Here is a 20821-nt window from a genome sequence, read left to right as displayed (position 1 = left end):
CTCCTGCAACCAACAGGAGATGAAGGAAAATGCTTATGTCCATCCCTAATGTCCATCCCTAATGTCCATGGAGCTCAAGAGAGAAGTGCAGAAGTGCCAGAGCTCATTTCAGCTATAACCAACTCTTTAGGGACCCTTGCTCTCAGTTTCCTCAGAACACTGGACAAGGGCAATTCTTTCCTGGGGCAGCAAAGCTCTAGGATCTGTGTGACAAAGCCGTGGGTTCAGAGGGATTGTTTGGTGACAGAGCTGCAAACTGGGAGACACCAACTGTGCCCAGTAAACTGCCAGGAAATCGTCACCCAAGCCCTTTACTCTTTTAGATTTCACATTTTTAGAAAAGGGAGGGGGGAACTCAGCCTGCTAAGCAGCAGCAGCAGCAGCACACAAAGCAATCGTTATGCCAAGATTTAGCTCTCAAATCCCTCAAGATCTGGTGCTCACAGAGCATAAACAACCTTTGCCTCCCAGCCTGGCCGAGCGGTACCTCCACGTTTCTCAGCACAGCTCCACAGCCCCTCCAATACCCATCCTCTCCCAGCCCTGTGCTGAGGCAGGCGTGCCAACAAGAAAGCCAGTTGCCATGGCATTTTTTCCCCCTACAGACAGATGTCCATTAAAAACCAAGTCAGTCTCAGGTTTGCTTCACAGAGCAGCTTTCAGTTATTATTACCAGCCCGCGAGGAATTTCCACTGTGCCCCTTCACCTCAGATGTTTCAATGCACTGCAGTATTAATCCCTGGGGATTAGAAGGGAACTACTTCAGAGCAGACACAGGTACATTCAAAGGACAAATTTAGGATTATGATCTTGGTTTATGTTTTTGGCAGATGACAACCACATGACTGTGTTTGGAAAGGGTTGAATTTGTTACCTCTGGTGCTCTTTCTCCTTTTCACTGAGACTGTGCTCAAATCATCAGGCAAATTGGGAATGAGATGTGAAACTTTTCCCCTCCTCCAACACATCACAGCTGGGGCTCAGATCTGGGATTTTGGCTTTAGGAGGAACCCACCTGTTCCAGGCAGAGCATCATCAGAGGCTCCATCCATGGAGAAAGAGAAGCCCAGGCAGCTTCAGTGAGCAGGGCCAAGCACTTCCATGTGGCTCAAGGAGTGGTGTCTTCTGCCTTGGTCACAAGGCCACATTTTTATTTAGTATTGGAAAAAGGGATTAATGGATTCCATACTCCCCCCCTAGCCCATTCTGGGGGCCCAGGGCTCATGAGAGGTGTCCCTTGGGAAAAGCAGGAGAGATTCCTACTGCAGTGTTGGCAGTGCATCACCAGTGTCTCTGCAGGGCCCATTTGCAGGGGACAGTCAGGTATTTTTATTGGGACTCCAATAACACTAAATATGTGAGAACTGGACACTGAAATGTGACTATGCAGTGAAATGAGTTTTCCTTGCTAAAGCAATCCTGAGTGATGTCCAGGGAGGGATCTCCCTTCTCATATTTGGGTCTGAACCTGGCAGGGCTCCTACAGCATTCCTTGTTCAGGCTGTGGCACTTGGGAAATGTGGACCTTCCACGTGGGAGCTGACATTCTGGAGCCATCACTGCAGCTCAGTCTGCATCCAGGCTGGCTCACAGTGAGTTTTCCACAGGAGCCTGGATCTTCAAAAGATCCAAGTGCCACTGTTCCAGCTGCAGGAATGACAGCTCCTTGTGGCTCTGTAAAACAGCGGGGTCTGAGCACGTCCCCAGCTGTGAGGTCCCAAGGCAACACTCCCTCCCAGCCACACACTCACCTCCCAAGGCACTGGGATTTCTCCTCTTGGTTACAGCGAGTGCAGCTGCAAAAATGATCAAAAACATCTAATCCTCTTATAACTGCTCCTGCAGTTAGACTCCGATGCTGCAGAGGAAAATACCGTGATTGCTGCATTCCCACACGGCTCCACAGAAATCTCGGCTTTGACACCACTGCTCACTCCTCCACGTCGATTTTTTGGAAGGAAGAGAAGATGTTTGGCTCCGTGTGATGAAGCTGAGAGTGTTTTTCAGGAAGGGGTGGAGGCCAGGAGCTCCCAGGGCTGCGCTCTGCTCTCGGTGCTCCTTCACTGAGCAGGCAGGATCCAGCTGGGATTCCTTCCTCACCAGAAGCCAGAGCACATCTGAAATCCGCCAAGGAGAATTGCTTGGAAAAAGTCCTCTTTGCTCCTTGTGCAAGCCCTGCACTTGCAGAGGGAAGCTCTTGGCCCAGCTGTGCTTGGACAGCACTGTCCGGCTTCTCCTCAGTCAGTGTGGGGCCGTTGACTGCAGCAGTGTCCCTGTGTCCATGGATAACTCCAGCTCACCCATCCCACTCGGCTCCTCCAGCCCTCACAGAAGCTTTTCCAAGTGGGACTCCACACAGACCATGGATTCAAGCCAGTGGCACTAGGAGTTTCTCCAGCCTACGTTAATTCTGCTTGCACTGAGATAACCAGTCGTGTAGAGGGATTGTTCTGGGAGATCTGGTCACATTTTAGGTGCTAAACAGATTTATTGTGGGTTTAGTTTAGTTTTACAGAGCTCAGGCATGGAGACTGTGGAGTTGCCTTGGAACCTCACTCATGCCTGTAGGTGGGGGTCTCCCCCCACCCCAAAGAGGAGCCCACCAAGGTGGATTTCCCTCATATGCTTAAACCCCTCTGCTGTACATGGGAGGAGGCTCCTCTTCCCAAAGAGTGTCACACATCCATGGAGATTCATAAACATTAGTCACATATAAAGAGACACGAGGGCAGAGGGACACTGGGAGGCAGAGGCACTTAGATCAGTGTCAAAACCATCATCTTTGCAGCCAGAAACCCAATTATGTCCCACACTGACATTGTCCTCCAAAGCCATTGCCATCACATAGGGACACTGAAAACAGGCAAGAAAACAGCTCATTGCAGCCTCCATCCAGGAAAATTCTCCTGAAAGGCATGGAGACAGCCTGACTGCTGGCTCTGGGGTTTGGGAAGGCTCCTGCACACCCCCAGCATAAACAGGACCTTCACAGCCCAACTCCAGCACCTCTGAGAGCACGATCACCCAAGGAACGTGCCAGACTCTGCACCAGAGACCAGCACAGCCCGGGGATCTCAGTCTGGGAATAAGGCATGTGCTTAATTCAGCTCATCCTCACCCCTGCCCTGGGGCCCATAAACCCAGGGAACCTCTACAACCACAAAATCAGCACATCACCAAACCTGCAAAGACCAAAATTTCAGTTTTCTGGTGAGCTCACACGCCTCTGCTCAGAGCACAGCTCCCACCAGCAAGCAGCAAAGCTTTCCATGGTTTCCCAGCCTCTGCACAGCTCAGGAAAACCTCCCCAAAGAACCCCCACCTGCTCCAGCTCCAGCAAGGCAGCAACCCCCCCAGGTGCAGCAGCTTAATAGGAGCTGTTGGCCCTGAAGGAGGTTCAACAGGGCCCAATTTCCTGGTGGGGAAGTAAACGTTGCTCTCTCTGAGGTGTTTGATGTTTTTAACCAGCTTGGGATGGAAGAAGTTTGACTCTCCAGCTCCCTAGGAGAAGGTGGAAGGAAACCATGTGAGTGTCTTGAGGTTTGTTGTCTAACTCAATTAACCAATTACTTCCAGGTCAAGAAGGGGCAAAGCTATAACTGCTGCTTGCTGCTATAAATAATGTTTGCTCAGGGGTGGTGCAGGAGCAGGAAGCTGGAGGTGTGGGGCTTTGGCTTGGAGTGAAAGCAAATATCACCAATTGCTTCCTGCTCCAGGCAAACCTGTCCCTGTTTTTTTTCTTTTGCCCCTCAAAGGCTGGAGAGAACCAGAGCACAGAGCTGGCTCCTGCCTTGGGAAATATGTGCAGGAATACAGGCTGGGGAATCAATACATAAGCGTCCCTCCTATGCTGCAAAACTCCCCCCAAACACCTCTGGCTGTGCTAGTGTGGGACCTGCTGGGTGAGTCTGCCTTTAAAACACAATTATTAGACCAAAATGCCCCTTTACATAAAAAAAAAAAAAGGGGGAGGAGGCCATGGAGAAATGGCTGTGAATTTCTCAGAGCTCAAACGAGAACAGACAAGTCGGTTGGTGCAGATCAAGGCAGGAATTTTCCAGCGGGCCTTAGGGAATTGGGCTCCGGTGAAAAGGTAAAGGGAGCAGAGAGCAGGTGGTGGGACAGCAGTGTGGCCCCTTGGAGGGGCCTGGGCTGGCCATGGCACAGAGAGTGTGGCTGTGGGTGCTCCAGCTGCTCAGACAGATGGGCACCTGTAGATCTGTGCCTGGAGGTGACTCCATGTCCGATCCACTCGAGGTTTTTCTTGGGCACAAACCAGGGATGTCACCTCACCCAGCACCTTGGCTCCTCAGGGAGCAGAACCAGTGGCATCAAGGGGATTCATTTGCATTAAGAGACAGTTTCTTCCCAAGGGGCAAAAAATGCACGAGTCCCTGGCGCCATGTGAAACAGAGCAGTGTCAGATGTCTCACCCCAAACTGTGGCACCTGCCAATCTGGTGGGAACATCCCTGAGGGAAGAGTGACAGCCGAGCCCCGGCTCACCCCAAGCTGCCCTAAACTTCCCTTCCAGCAGGGGAGCACATCCCTCTGTCCCTGCTGTCCCCTGTCACCCCCTGGAGCCGCCTCTCCCCAGTGCTGGCTTGGGAACAGCTGCCAGAGTGAATCATCTCAGCATCCTCAGGACTCTGCCAGGGCTGTGACCCTGCTGCATCTGTGCTTCTCCCTAGCCCCTTTAAACCCCACAGCCTTTCCTGCAGCCCCTGCCAACCTCCCTCTGGCAGGTGGGTGCTCTCCCCACAGAGGTGGCAGCAGAGGCTTCTGGTCCCTGTCCTGCCCCTGTACACAGTCAGTCACTTTGCTGTCCTGCTCCCTCTGTCCCAGGGAATCAGGGACCTTCTGCAGAGGGAACAGCAGGATCCAGTGAAGTTCACAGCAGCCCTTTGGGGAGACCAAGTCCCTCATTTCTTGCTCCTGCTGGAGCACCCCCTGTCCATTCCTGCCACAGAGCCCACGTGGCACATGCCCAGGCAGGTTGTGTCCTACAGCTCTGTGATCCCACTCCCACCCAAGGCAGCACCAGCACAGACAGCAAAACCCCTCTGCTGCTCCTCGGGGGAAATGTGTTTCTTTCATGATTTAAGAACAAAAGGGTCTATTTTAAGGGTTTTAACCATAGCAGCAGCTTGGCCAGTCTCAGCTGTCCCGTGCTTGGGAGTTTTGTGCTGCTGCAGCCTCTTGCTGTGGTGACACTGAGTCACCAGAGCTGACCTGCTCTTCCAGTTGCGGATGCCAAAACTTGCCCACAGGCTGCAGTCCTGAGTGCCAACACTTTTTCCAGACACTTGGGTGTCCGGATGATGGGTAAGGAAGAGTCATGGAATGGCCTTCACTGGGAGTTTTCCCTTCACCACAAGCCCCATTTCCTTGTGGGCAGTCTCACAGGAGCAGGAGCCTGGGGGAGCCCACTGATCTGCAACAGTGACTAAACACCCAGACAGACACTGCAGGTTGTCCTGTCACCTGGGATGACTGTAGGAGAAGCTGGAGGGGACTCGAGGACTGAGAGTAATTTGGTTTAACACAGAGTATTCAACAATTCTTGCTTTTTCTGCATGAGCTGCCCAGGGATAATTGCCCTGCCTTATCTGCTCAGATCAGCTCAGCTGAGCCCAACTTCCCCAGCCCAAAAATGACACAGGGCTCATTTGGACAGCTTTGCCTTCGAGTTAAAAACCAGAAGACTTCAAAAATAACAAGTTGCATGTTTTGTTGTCCTCCCTGCCTTCTCCTCCCTCCCCTTCCAGTCAAACACACACAAAGAACTGCACACTGGTTTAATTTTCCATCACATTTTTTGAAAAGGAATTCCAAGATACAGTACAGCATCTTAGTGTTCTACACAAAGCAAGCCTTCAGCAAAAGGTCAGAGGATCTTAATGGTGTAAAAATATATCTTAAATAAAATAGTTTCTCTAGGAGAGCAAGCCGTGCTGTACATCTCTCGGTCCTTAGAGTCATTTACAGAAGGCAGAGGCCTGGTTGTACAATCCACACACGGAAAAGTGAGTGTACATTCATGCTACAAAGTTAGAAAAGGTCCAAATTCCAGGTGGTTGGGGCAGATCTCCAGACCCAAGCAGTGGATGCCATGACTGCACTAACACGTGCCCCGAATTTCCAGTGAGGACAGTCCACACTTCCCGTCCATCCAGTCAGGAAGTGGATTGTAATGACCCGCCTTTCCCAAGTCATTCCATTGATTGTAACTCATCCCTTTCAACTGGCCAAAAAAGGAACCACCTCCAGCAATAAAGGACTGGTTGTTTCATGGGTCTGGGCTGGAGCTGGTCAGTCAGCCAGTGTCCCAGACTAAGATCATGATTGTTCCAATGGACAAGGATCATCCTATGGGCTGGAAAGACAACTGTGGGACTCCCCTGCCATCTCTAACAACAGATCAGCCTTTAAACGCTCCCATTCTGAGCACAACAACCACCAGGACAGTCACTCCTCCAGCCAGGGGAAAACTGCCCACCCCAGAGCATCCAATCTGAGAATCTAAGTGAAAACCAATAAAAAACCAAAGCAAAAGAGGTTTGTCCACAAATTCCCCTTACAGGACCTGCCTACCTTTGGGGCAAGTGACATGGGAGTTCTGCCAGCTGAGATTTTGGACAGTGCCACGTTTTGGAGCAGGATCAGAGGAACTGGGAACAGCAGCTGCAGCTCACAGCAAGGGTCCAGTGGTGGGCAGCACATCCAGCTCTCCCACAGACCTGGCCTGGCAGCTACAGGAATGTGGGAAGAGAGTTTGTAAAAGGCTGAGCTCATCCCTCTCCTCACCTGGTTTTGAGGGTAACAGCTCTGGAGCTCGTACCAGCATCCCCAGTGCAGCCCAGTGAGGGGACACACCCCCTGCTCCAGGAGGACTGGAATGCTGGGAGCATGTTCCCATCTTCACAGATGACTCTATTTAATTTGTAGAAATACCTATAAAATAATATTAAACAGCGTCCAGAACACAAAACTTCCACCCTTTCTGCCCCAAAGGCAGCACAGCAAGCACTGGCCTCTCAAAGGCCACCTGTAAAATGAAGAAAGAGATCATAGCAGAGTCCCTTAAAGCATTTAATTTCCCAGATCATGAGCCTTTAGGACTCACCTGGTTTCTTACACCACTAAGATGGTTCATTTTCCACACCTCACTCCTTTTTATTTCCAAACTACAGTTCTACTCCTGCACTAGCAGTTCTGCAGCGCCAGGACTGCACGTACAAAAAGGAGATGTATATAGTCTAATTTACACTGTTTATTAAATAATTTCTTAATTGAGAATACTTTTAATCCAGGAGAAGAACTGGAGAAGCCTTACACACTGGGCTGAGCCTACTCTACAGCATCCCTGCAGGGAATGGGATGTTTGACATGGACACACCTTCCACCCCAAAACCTTCTCCAAGGAAGTCAAATGCATGACAGGAGGGGCTCTGAAAAGGTAGGAAGGCAAAATGGTCATCAAGATCTGCCTAAAAACAGCTAAATAGTGCAGTGAAATGCTTTTAAATACCACAGACACCTCCACTGACTGGCAGCCAGTTTTATGAGCAGCTCTGAAGACAATTTCTAGCTGAGCTTTAGTGGGCTGGGTGTTCCCAGCCGGAGTCCCGAGGTGAGCCAGGCCTGCGCCGGCACGGCCAGTTCCAGGGCGGGAGCAGAGCATTCCCAGGCTCATTTCCCCCTCTTGCCACGGCCTCTCCTGGAGGAAGGTTTGCCTGTGCCTGCCGTGGAGGAGCTGGCAGAAGATGCCACTGCGATGTTGATCTGTCCCTCCTGGATCTCCTGCCGGGTCTCGGCTGGGAGGTGGTTGATCTTCTGTTGTGTCTCCAGGTAGAACATGACATCCCGCAGCTGCTCCTGGATCTCGGAGATCTGCAAGTCCTTCTGCTCACAGGTCTCCTTTAACACTCTCTCCTCCTCCTTCAGTTTGTTCTGCAGCAAGGCCTGGTTTGCTCTCAAGCATTTGTTCAGCTCCTGCTCCTCCTTCAGCTCGTTGGAGAGCTTTGCCACTTTGTTATTCAGCTGGGAACACCTTGCAGGGAGAAGCACAAGTCAGGACAGCAGCACTCCCAGCCCAAACCCCACTGCAGCCTTTATACTGGGCAACTGCCCCCAGCCCCCCTGAGACCACCTGCAATTTGGTTTTCTGGCAAAGATGGGCAAGGGGAGGCAATGCAAGACTCTGACATGCCCCCAGGATTTTCTGTGCAGCACCAGTGTTCCTGTACATGGAACACGATACTGTGAGGCAGAATTCCTTCCTTAACTGCATAACTCAGGAGTTATCCCTTCTCTTGGGAGTCAGGCAATTCCACCTCATGACAAATGCCAACAGTGAGATGTTTGGGAGATGGGACTAACCTTCAGCACACACCTGCAGCTTTTGGAACAGGTCCCAAAAAGGGCACAGAGATTACACAGGACCCTGTGAGAGCTGAGGGCAGTCAGGGACCTCAGACACTGGCTCCTCCACACTCCAAGACCCTGAAGATGCCACTTCACTTGGAAGCGAGATGCTCCCAAAAGGATATCAGTAGCCTCGTGATTCACAGACTTCCTGCTCCCAACAACTCACTGCTTTTACCCTGGAAGTTAGCTGGCATCATACAGCAACCCCTTCCCACCCAGCAAGGTGAGCTGCACTGACCCACCTCCCTGGCCTGGGCTCCCTGCTCCAGCCAGGGCTGCTGGACAGGTTGGGAGGAACAGGGCACACAGTCCCACCCAGTCTGCTGGAGCACATGGATCCCAGTCCCTGTGCTTAACATCTTTCCCCTGGGCAATTCCCAAGATCTCCATTTTCCTCTGTGCTGGGTGGTGCCTCTGCTGAGCTGCCTCTCATCCCTTTGGATGCATCTGCCAATGGCAGGACAGGCTGGCATCTACCTCAGAGCAGGGGGAGGAATGATCCCTGGAGCAGGGAGAGGAAGGATCCCTGAGTGCTAAATATGCAGAGTGTGTAAAAGGAGCTGAGAACCCCAAAGCTGCTCACAAAACAGGCACTTCCCCTTTGGGAACACCTACAGAAATGAGAGCTTTTTTTAAAGCAAGCCATGTTCTCAGTATTCCAGCTTAAACAGCTCAGAATTGCCCAGGAATAGCAGGATTCCTTTTTGGATGTCAGTGTGCAGCACTTTAATGGCTGCATGGAACTGAACCTGGCAGCGGTACCCACTTCCTCTCCACAGACTGCTTTTCTTTGAGCAAGTCATTGAGCCGCTGTTCCAGACTGTCACACTTCTCAATGGTCTCTTTAAATTTGGTCTTCATGTTGTTAATCTGTAAAAACAAACACAGGCATTTCAACCGGCTCAAAGTCTGCTGCACTTTCGTCAGGACACTCAGTTTTCTGGAGTGGTTTCCAGACTCCAGCCCATTCCTCTCCCCAGGTAAGGGAAGCTCTGAGTCCGGGCTTTGTTCTGCTGGAGACCCCCGTGTCACACTCGTAGCCCAGACAAGGAGCCACGTTGCCGTGGAAGCTGCTCACACAGAGCAGCAACTCGGGCTGAGAGCTGTGCCAGGATCACACAAAAGCTGCAGCAGATCCTTAACTTCTCCCTGCCTGCAGCAGTCATTCCTTCAGCCATTCTCTCCTATTTCTGGCTCCATCAGCAAACTTGCATTTCCACCTTAAGGTGTTACAAGGCCGGGTTTTTGCTCATTTTAAACCAAACCTCAAGGAAGTGTGGTCAAAGTGAGAAGATGAAGAGGCTCCCCTGCTCAGCACTGACTCAGCAGTGCTGTCATAAGGCAGTGACCCACTGACACCAATATCTTACTCATGCAAAACACAAACACAAACACTCCTTCCTCAGCTTCCTCCTCCTCTGCTGCCCCACTCCAGGTGCTGCTGTGGGAGAAAGCCAAGCTCTCCTTCTCCAGGTGCAGCACTGAGCGTGTCAAACCCCCAACATGAGACAGGGGATTTACAGTCAGGAATGCTTGATTCCCCCATATCAGTGTCTACAGCACACTCTGCTGTAGTGGAGGCAGGAATTTAAAGGAAAAATGCTTTCCTGAAGGAGCAATGTGGACACATCTCAGTGTCAGCACACATGGTGCTGTCACTGGTGCCACAGTGGATGCAGAGCAGGTTTTAAGCCTTCCAGCCCTAATCAGGGAATGTTTGTGCAGCTGATGGGTAATTTGGGGAAGTAGCCTGAGCACTGATAATGGAATACACTGCATGGTGGCACCAATCCAGACAAGACTTACACGGAGCAAATGCCATGAATAACATTGTTGGGATCTTTAAATGTGAAACCACATTTGGGGAATGGATCACAGCCATTTCACTTTGAATTTCTTTGTGGATCATGTTTCTTGGTCCTGTGCAAGATTATTTTTTATATATATTTTCCTTCTATAAGGTTCTCCTTGAGATTCCTGGGACTGTTCTTTAGGACAAGGTCAGTGACCACTATTTCAATGGTCACAATTTCTATGTTTATTTCCCTGCAGGTACTAAATGGTTAATTAGAAGTCGTGTGGAAAGTTAAGTTAAGGACTCAGTTCTAAATCCTGAATCACTTTAAACCTACTTCAAAGGATCTATGTAGAGTGAAAAAGCAGTAAAATATCCTCCCTGGATTTTTGCCGGTGACATTTTGAAGCAGTCCTGCCTCCAGGATGCTTTATAGGAGGAGACTGAACTTTTCCCAAAGGGTGAGGAGGAGAGAGAGGGGATCAAAAAGAAAGGGCAAATCAATATGCATTTGGAGCAGAGAGACAGCTCCCACCTCCTGCAGCCGAGCAAATTAAAGTCATATTGTCTCTGCTACACCAACCTTCCCCGGAGAGCCGTGTCAGGGAGACGGATGGCACCGGCAGCCCGGGATCCTGCAGCACCACGGGCTGCCCTCCCCTCTGCTGCAGTTTCCCCAGCAGCACATTTAAATCACCCTTCAATCTCGGTGCAATCTACCTGCTTCTGCACCACTGAGCAGCAAATTGCTGGATGTGAGCAGCCAGAGAAGGGACAGACACATCCCGGAGCCAATTTTCCCAGCTGGGAGCGGAACAGGCTGCACGAGGCCACGTCACACACCACGGACCCACCAGCTCCTTCTCTCTCCCATTTCCCAGTGTCCAGGGCCCTGCACACTTGCCCAGGGCAGAGCTCACCTCTTCAGCCGTGTCCTTCTCTATCCGGACAATCTTGTTTTCCCAATAGATCCGCTGGGATTCCAGCTGGCTCGTCAGCAAATAGGAATACTACAAACACAGGAGAGACACAGAGTCGTCAGGGGGGCTGTGCTGATCAGGGAGCCCAGAGGGCTCCAAAATCCAAATCAATTTAATCAGATGAAATTGAGCAGAGAGAAGGTTCTGGACACACATCCCAACTGCACCTCCAGCTGATGTGTTTAACCAGTTTGATTTCACAATCAAATCACTTGGTTTTTGAAATCAAGGAAAGCCTTCAGAGCACGAGGATCAAGTGAAAGTTCTGCTGAGCTGAACCCATTATCAAGGTAAGAACTTTTGAAAGAGGAGACAGCTTGTTTTTGTGGGAGCAGCAATCTCTACAAGAAAATGAAGCTTCACTCATCCCTGTCATGAGAGTCTGAGATCCCAAAGGCTGAGGGGCAGAGTTCCCATTCACAGCCCCAAATCCAAGGCAGAAGGGTCAATGCACATGCCCAGCTTCCCTGTAAGAAGGTCTCTTGGAAAGCACCCTCAGCTCTGTGTACTATTCACAATTCTCTAAATGGATGGCCCATTCCAATGTCATTTGGCATATGAAGGAGGATAGATGCCTTCCATCCCATCTCTTCCCTGCTGGTTCTGCAAATGAGTTATGAGAAGGCTGGAAAACCTGATCATTTCTTATCATCAGGCTAATAAGCACCAAATTAGCCATTCACTGCAGAATTAAACATGCACAAAGCCCTGATCACTCTCAGTAATTTCTGAGTGCCAACATACACTGCCAAATTCATTCTCTCTCAAATATTTAGATCTCATAGGACAGAGAGATCTTACACACTTTAAGCAACAACCTCCCAGAAGAAAGGGTTAAAATTAGCTGGTTTAGCATCTGAGCGTTAGTCAGAAAATTCACGGAAAAGCAACCAAATATTTATCTGAGCAATGAGCTGCTCAAGTCTGGTCCCTGTGGGCTGTTCCTCCTCACATCCCCTCGTGTCTAATGCGGCTGAAATGGTGCTGCAGTGTCTGCTCAGTGAAGCAGAGATTTCTCCTTTAGTTAGGAGAGAAGCTGGGCAACAGGTACTGAAAATAAATAAATCATTATCTGTTCGAGAGGAGGGAACAGAACATGGCTGGTGTCAGACAAGCCTGTCAGCTTTGCTGGCCAAGGATTCCTACAGCCTGGTTCAGTTTAGGAGCTAAGCTGCTCTTACTGACAGTTCCACACAGATCCTGGCTGCGAACCCTGGTCACGGATCCACTGGGAAGGGTCTGGAGGGTGACTCAGACCCATTTCTCCCTCCAGTGACCTGAGTGTTTGCAGCAGCACAACCAGCTCATCTTCAATCCAGTGACCACAGGACAACACTGCAGCTCACACGGCGCTGCATCGGCTCTGCAGAACCAGGGAAGGTTTAAAAAAAAAAAAAAAAAAAAGGAAGAAAAAAAAGCAGTAAAGCCATTCCTGCTCCTGGCTTGAGATGATTCCCTACAGGCAGGGAGCAGGTCTGCTGTGTAAGCTGATGGGATTGAACCGTGGTCATGTCAGGGTTTGAAACACTTCCCCACACAGAGCCCAACACGTCAAAATATTTACCTCTAATTGTAAGGCATCAATTTTCTCCTCCTGGCACATGTCCCCCTCACACTCGTACTGGACGATCTTCCCGTCAGTTTTACTGGCCACCAGCCGATGGACATAGTTGTCTGAGGAGAGAAAATCCAAGCACTTGGAGCTGAGGGGCACCCAGGCTGCCCCCAGCCCTGCAGAACAATTAACCCCCCAGGCTCTGCACCAGCACCGCGGGGAGGCACAGAGCCAACCTCACATGGCAGGTTCTTTAGCAGGCTTCTCCCAGACACCTCACAGGGTATTTATTCCAACAGCCCATTCCCACACCTCAGGGAAAACGGATGGAAAGGGAGTGACAAACACATTCCAGTCATGTTCTCCCTCTTCCATCTGCTCCAGACCCACTAAAGCTGCTATAAGAGCAGAGATGGATGCTTCCAAAAGACAGGGATTAGTGCAGACACAAACTCCTTCATCTCCAGGCAAACTCTGCCTCAACTCCTCTTCCTAAGGGGTTCCAAGAGCTGTTCCCAAGCCAGGTGACCCTGCAGGAGGGACGGGGAGCTCTCACCTCCAGCGTAGTCCCAGACCCTGTGGTTGGTGAGCTGCATGGCGTAGGTGTGCTGGGTCTCCTCGAAGTGCTTGTAGGCGTGTCGGCTCACGTAGCGCCCGCAGCCGATGTGCCCACAGATCAGACAGATCCACAGGTTCTGCCAACACAGGGAAAGCTCTGTGGGTACAGCACTGTCACCTGGGGCACCTTGGGAAAGTGTGATCCCACCCCGCTGCCCTGCTGGTGCTGTGCAGTCCCTTCCTCAGGGAACCAGCAGGGTTTGCTTTCCCTTTCCTGCTCCTCTGGAAGGCCAAAGAGAAGGGGGTCCTTGCTCACCGGAGACAAGACTTTTTTCATGGGAGTAGCAATAAATCTCTACAAGAAAATGAAGCTTCACCCATCCCTGTTGTGAGAGTCTGAAAACATAAAGGCTGAGGGGCAAACTACCCATTCCTAGCCCAAAATCAAAGGCATTCAAATGGGCCATCCTGCAGGTGCTGGGCACGTTGGTAAATCACCACCTGGATGGAAGAGTGGCCTTGACTAAGGACCGAGGCACCTCAGCAGGCTCAGCAAGGCAAGCTCTGAAGGCACAGACCAGAAGGGCTCACCATGCTCAAGGTCACTTTAGCTCCCTGCTGTCACACCCATCACACACACTGATCAGTTGATGTGCTGATCTTTCTAAGAATCAGAATGATTTGTCAAAACAGGAAACCTGAGAGGTAACATCCCTTCCTAGCACCGATTCCAACTCAAAAGGAAAGCTGATACCCCCCTGACTGGTAAAATCAGCCACAGAATTACCCCCCAAAGCAGCCCAAGCAGCTGTGCAGTCAGATCTAGTCTAGATCTCACTCACCATCCACCCACCTACTTACTTCTTGAACTCCACACTCAAAGCACTTGTTCTCTTCCACGGGCTCTGGTGTCTGGCAGTACCTGCAGACAGGGCACCTGGGGGGCAATAAAGCACTGTGATGAGACACAGTTTGCTCTATCCTCGTCTTCCAGTAATTAAACAGAGCCAGAGAGCTCCAGGGAATGCCTGGTGCAGCAGGATGCTCCCTGTATCCTCCATCTCTCAGTTCACATTTACCCACTCAAATTGACCTCCATTCCACACAAGGTCACTGCTATTTGGCTGGTGAGTGACAGAAGCACAAAGAACAGTTCTCCCAAAGCCATTTCACAGGTTCAGCTGGATCTGGCTTAGCTGCAGTCCAGCCATAAAGAACATCTGCAAACACGAGCATGTTGTAGCTACACACTGCTGAGAACAGCCAAGCGACACTCTGCAAACACACCTTTGTGCTTAAACAACCCTGAGGAGATGCCTCAGTTCCATCCCAACCCAAGGGTTTTGGTCTTAGCCTTCCCAGGCAGAACACCCCATAACTGTAGCCTAAAGGTATCAGCAGCAGGCATTCCTTTTGGATCCACCAAAGATTCAAGAGGTCACTCATCCCTTTTGGAAGTACCTCAGTGCTGCCAGAACACCCAAGAGCAGAAGGAGCCTGTCCAGACCCAGAGCACCAGCAGCTCAGCTCAGCTCAGCTCGGGGCAGCTGAGGCTACATCTGCTGCCAGGACTGTTTATGTATTTTTCATTAGCTGCTGGATAAGCCACAGAACTATTCCAGGGAGGAGACAACTGGATTGCAGTCAGCTTTCTGTACAAATTCAGGCATTTACAGCCTCTGTGGCGCCTGAGCAAGGACAGGGATTTTCCTTTATGGTTCTTTGAGATGAGGAGCCTAAGTTGTGCTTAAATTGTATATTACATGTTTAAGTGCTATTTTGGATCTTGCCCCTGCACTGGCTAAGCTCCATTGCTTCAAATTTAAACTGGAGTTGATTTATGAGCAAAGCAGCCCATCAACTTGCACAGCTACACATCTGATCAATGGCACTGGGGTTCTGGTGCTTTGGCTCATGAGTGATGGACAGAGAGCTAAAATCTTCCTCACACTCCATCAGAGAATCCAGCATCAGGGTCCCAGGGACAGAGCAGGTACAGGGAAGATGTGCAGCCTCCTGCTGCAGTAGCTGTGACTGCCTGAGGTGCAGCAAACAGTGTCCAGAGGAATGCACAACATGTCCAACACAGAGCAGCTGACTGGATGCCAGTCAGGGGCTCCAGGAATGCTGAAATCCCCTCCCCAGGGATGGGAGGGCTGGTGGGAGCATGAACAGGGAAGGGTTAAGGCAGCAAGAGGAGCTGCTTTAAGGACAGACTCAGGTCTGACCCCCAGCACTGCCCAGTGCCATGGAGGGTCCCCACATGCAGGGCATGGCCCCCTATCCCTCATCCCATACCCACCCGGAACAACAGCCTGTGTGGAGCCTCCCCTGCCTGATTTACTGAGTGACCTTGTCATCATTCCTTCCTTCTCTGCCTTCCCCTTCCCAGTCCTGTCCCCCTGCACACCTGCTCTTGCCCAGCTCCTCCTCCTCCCCTCCCAGCATCCAGGCAGGAGAGAAGCCTGCAGGGCTGCCCAAAGGGCCCCTCACCTCCAGGCAGGTGGGCAGATCCATCTTTTTTAGGGATAACTGAACTGACAAGGCTGAGTTAAGAGGGCTGTGTGTGCACTCAGTGCTGTTTACCCCAGCACTTTTATCCTGTATTTTGAAATAATCAGCATTACTCTACAACTCCCTCCCTGCCTCAGCAGCGAGGCCCCTGGGAATCATTGTTCAATTACTTTTGGCAAGGAGATTTCTCTCTGGGAGTCTCTTAATGGGTAAACAAGAGCATCAGGCCTTGCAGTAATTCCTGCCCCCACTCTGATGAGCAGTGCCTTATCAGCACAAACCCACCACACTCAGAGCAGGGTTTGGGTGTGGGAATGAAGCAAAGCCCCTTACGTGGTGTCCTCCCAGCGCTGCAGACACTGGCTGTGGAAGCTGTGGTTGCACAGGGTGGTCAGGATCCCGTTCACGGACTCGTCCATCCTCTCCAGGCACACGGTGCACTTGGGCAGCTCTGTGAGGTCCATCACGGGCAGGCTGGCCCCCTGCAAGGCAACAACAGACTGCTCAGCACCTGCCAAGCACCAGCAACTAAGCCCAGCTTCTCTCTTGCTGGCACCAGGGATCAGAAACACGACACACAGTGGGTGAAAATTTATTTGACATAAAGTGATCCCCAACATTCAACAGCCCACAGCCGGGTTCCTCTGCACAGCACAGGCTCAGTGACAGTGCTGCATGTGCCACCAGCCCCACTGTGCTCTGGGGGTTCACTAAATGAAAACACAAGGCAGGTTTAGGTCAGAGACAAGGCATAAAACCCACGGAGTCACCACAGAAACTCTTCCAAGGACACTGGAAGGAAGGACACAGGAAGCAGGGTTTGGGTTGATGCAGTTGAGCTATTCTTGCAGTGTTCTGCCCAGTCCAAATCACCCTCTTAAAATCCTCTGAAGTGCAGATAAAAAACCAGACCAAACTTACATCTTCTGATTTGAAGACTTCAGCCCTTTCCACGTACACCAGCTGGCAAACATCCTCCTCGATGGAGTTGAACTGGCGGCCATTGCAGGCCATGTAGAAGCTGTCGGCGTCAGCCTGGGCACAGAGCAGGGAAACGGGTTAAAAAGGGAAAACTCACAGCTCACACAACCCAGGAAGAGGAGGAGGAACCTCCTGTATCCTCCTTTCTCCCCTCCCCCAGCCCTGTAACACCGGGGAGGGATTTCAGCTCCAGGCACTGCATTTTGGCATCATCACTGGAAGACACAAAGTGAAGTCCAGGGCAGTGACAGCTATGCTGATATTGGATCATTCAGCAGGAATGAGGGATTTCCCTTCAGCATCTGTTTTGCCCCTAGTCAGCAATTTCAGGGCATTTGTAAAGCAGATTTGGTCTCTGCAAAAATTTAAGAGGGACATGGTGCGGGACCGTGATGACAGGGAAAGGAGCAACAGTTTAACTGTGGGAAAGAGTCCATTTCACCACCCACAATCCAGGCAAAAGAGGCAGAACCAAACCAAACCCCGTCAAATCCATCATCCCTTTTCACTCAGTAACTCGCCAAACCCTTTCTCAACACAGGATTGAGGCAATGAGCTGAATGCCACATTCCCAAACTCCTGGTCATTCCAGCCAGCAGCACCAATGCCCCAGAGATTTGTTTTTTCACCTGCAGGCACAGCCATTAGGGGTCAACAGAGCTCCAAGGAATTTCCTCAGAAACAGGAATTTTAGGGTGAATTGAGCACAAGTTTAGGGATTTACAGCATTAGATATTTGCCTGTGTAATTTGGTAGAGCAAGAGACAAAAATAAACTTTGTAACTACTTCAATTAGCACAAAACTCACACAAATATTCCATGTGCACAAGGGGCATGGGAAGCATGTCAGGAAGAACCCACAGCTGGGGGAAACCTCTCCCTGAACCCCAAAATATGGAATTAGCATTTGGGAGAAGAGAATGTACAAGTGGAAGGGTCCACACAGGAACTGGAGGGGGGAATTTAAAGCCAGGATTCAGTTCAGGAGACCTGTAAGCAGCAAACAGCGTTAGCTGGGTATCAAAGCACCCCTGGGGCTCTCAGTTTGGGGGTGACTGTCCTCTCCACACTGGCAGTAGCTGGAAGACCACCCAGCTCCTCAGAAAAGCAGGAAAGGTCTTTTCTAAAATACAGGGAGCCCCAGTGGCTGGGTCCTTTCTGTTCAGCACAGCACAACACACCACTCTGAGTAAGTTGTGAGATAGCAGAGAACTCTGTGTCTGGACTATTTTTTATAAAATATCCTGCCAAGACAAAGCAAGAACGAAACCGAGAAAAATCACAGCTAGAACAGGGTACTCTCCTCCAGGTGTGGGACTGACTTTAGCAGCCCCAGGAATTCTCAGGGAAGGGGGACAGGGCTGTTTCCCCACGGGTGAGTGCAATCTTGGCTGGCATCTGGCCAGTGAAGCCACACAACCCCCCGAACAGCGACTACAGTGACAGCAGAGCCACATCCCCAGGCAAGGGGCTCCCAGCTCTTACCTGTGAGCTGAACTTGATCAGCACCATGTACTGGTTTGGGGTGGAGTCTCTGATGATTTTCATGTGCTCAATCACCTCGTAGAAGGAGGCCACAAACTTCATGAGGTCGTGGCTGGTCATGGTGGCCGGGACGGTGAGGATGCAGAGCATGGCACTGCGCTGCACATCCTCCTTCAGGGAGGTCATCTTGCTGGGGACACAACAGGGACACCTCAGGGGGGGCAGGGCACAGCTGGACACACAGCTGGACACACCATTCCAACTGCTGCAGTCACTACAGGAGCTGTTATCAACCTTAACTCTCTTTTGTAAATGTTGAGAGGGGTTGTGGTGAACACCCAGTGCTCCCACGTGAAACAGGCACAGCCATCCTTCAGCCAAGGGTTAAACTGGGCAGCTCCAACAGCAATGGGATTGCCAGGAATGATTAGACATCTGTTTCTCTATAAAAGCAGCTGAAGTTGTCCAGCCCCAGATGCTCAGCACTGTTCCTAGAACAAGTGAGCAATGTTTGTTACTATTTCCAGTGCCCATTTGGGGGCTTCTGGTGGCTTTCAGGAAGACCTGTAATGGGAGTTCTTACACAATTTCAGGGGAATGGTGTGGAATTGTAACCCCTGAAGTACAGGATGAAACCTCCTGCTCCTCAGGCAGTTCCTGTCACCAAGGCCCCAGAGATCATGATTAAATTGTGGGATCCCTCAGGAAGCTGCTTTCAAATGTCATTTTTTTTGGAATCTGTGCTTGTCTTACGCTCTTACAGTCCCCAGCACAGGCTCCCAACACCTCCAATGTCACCCACAGCTCTGACAGGTCCACCAAGCTTCACCATTAACCCCAGTCACCCTGTGCCCTCCCAGGAGGAGTCACCCTTCCTGTTTATCCCTGTCAGGAGCCACAGCCTCGGGCTGACAGACTCACCCTTCCCAGGAATCCATTCTTACTTTGTTTTGTACAGGTGCATAATTCCATGGACGATTTCCACCGAAGGGTTCCCGCTGAAGAAGGAGATCTGGTCAGGGAGCTGCTTGGAGGGGGAGTCTGGAGCAGCCTCACGCTCCTTGCTCTGATCCTCCTGTTTGGTTTTGTCCTCAGCAGATGCAGCCTCTGAGGATTTCCTTCCTTCCACGGCAGCTTTTGCTTCATCTTTCACAAACCAAGAGTTTCCCGGTTACTGAGGTGCTGCTGTGCCCTGAGCACAGTCTGTGTTCACACAAATCACAGCCCTGGGGAGCAGCAGGATGAGATTCCCCTCATCCCTGCTGCCCCCCAGGACATTGCAGAGCTACAGACACCCCGTGGGAGCCCCAGAACTGAGCTGGAGGAGGTTTGTCCCGTGCCCAGTGACATCCCAACAGACACCAGTATGAGCACAAAGCAACTGGGGCAGGTTTGCTGAGCAGGGGAGGAGTGAGAGCTCCTGCTGTGCACCCTGGATGTGTGTCAGACTTGGTGTTTCCATCCTTAAATCCCTCCCTGACAGGGAAATTAAACATTTACAGAGCAAATGGTCTCATTGCTACGGACCAGTGATGCTGGGGAGTGAAACACAGGCCAGCTGTGGCGCAGCCTGAAAGAAATTAAACCTCTGTGGAGTGAATCAGGGAATATCCAGAGCTGGAAGGGACCCACAAGGACCATCCAGTCCAACTTCTGGTTCTGCCTAGGACACCCCAACAATCCCACCCTGTCCCTCAGAGTGTTGTCCAAACACTCCTGGAGCTCTGGCAGCCTTGGGGCCGTGATCATTCCCTGGGGAGCCTGTTCAGTGCCCGACCACCCTCTGGGGGAAGAACCTTTTCCTGAGATCCAACCTAAACCTCCCCTGACAGAGCTCGAGCCCTTCCCTGGGTCCTGTTCCTGCTCACACCGAGCAGAGATCGGAGCTGCCCCTCCTGAGGAAGTTGTGGATCGGGATGGGCTCAGTGAGAAGTGTTTGCCTGGAACAACCAGCTCTGCCCCCGCACCCAACGCACATTCCTGAACTCCTCTGCTTGTTTTCCAAACTGCCGGGCCGGCTCCAGACCCGCAAACCCCGCAGCCCTCTCAACATCCCCTGGCCGGTGTCAGCGGCGGGGACAGGCCCGGGACAGCACGGGGACAGCCCCAGCCCGCGCCCCTCGGTACCTGCGCGGGGCCGGATGGTCTCGATGATCACGTCGGTCATCTCCCGCCGCCCCAGGTGCTGGTGCAGGATGGCCGCGCGCTCCCCGGGGCCCTTCCCCTGCAGGCAGGCGGGCACGGCGGCGGGGGCCGCGCCGGTGCTCTCCGCTGCCATGTCCGGACCTGCGGGGACAAACCAGGCGTTGGGCCGGGCCGGCGGCGCGAAGCCCGGTAGCGGCGGCGCCCCGGGGGCCGCGGGCACGCACCGGCCGCGCTGTAGGCGAAGGCCCTGGGCAGCGGGGAGGCCCCGGCCAGCTCCAGGCGGATCACCACCAGGGACACGCTCATGGGCCCGGCACCGGCGCCGCCGCTTCCGCCTCCGCCGCGCCGCTCGCCGCGTGACGTCACCGCGCCGTGACG

General features: G+C 51.8%; 1 protein-coding gene across 1 annotated transcript; it reads right to left on the bottom strand.

The window, feature by feature from the left end:
* Positions 1 to 5784: 5784 nt before the first annotated feature.
* BRAP (BRCA1 associated protein) lies at positions 5785 to 20800 on the bottom strand. The gene is made up of 12 exons (XM_032705816.1): positions 20668 to 20800; positions 20426 to 20584; positions 19243 to 19444; positions 18299 to 18488; positions 16754 to 16867; positions 16166 to 16314; positions 14180 to 14255; positions 13317 to 13455; positions 12770 to 12879; positions 11146 to 11235; positions 9197 to 9300; positions 5785 to 8053 (listed from the first exon to the last, which is right to left on the bottom strand). The coding sequence occupies exons 1-12, from the start codon at positions 20747 to 20749 to the stop codon at positions 7693 to 7695; spliced, it is 1776 nt and encodes a 591-aa protein (XP_032561707.1). The 5' UTR covers positions 20750 to 20800; the 3' UTR covers positions 5785 to 7692.
* Positions 20801 to 20821: the final 21 nt, after the last annotated feature.

The sequence above is a fragment of the Chiroxiphia lanceolata genome, chromosome 18 (assembly GCF_009829145.1).
Source record: "Chiroxiphia lanceolata isolate bChiLan1 chromosome 18, bChiLan1.pri, whole genome shotgun sequence".
NCBI lineage: Eukaryota > Metazoa > Chordata > Aves > Passeriformes > Pipridae > Chiroxiphia > Chiroxiphia lanceolata.
Note: the sequence above shows the minus strand (reverse complement) of the source record. Positions and strands in the feature narration are given on the sequence as shown.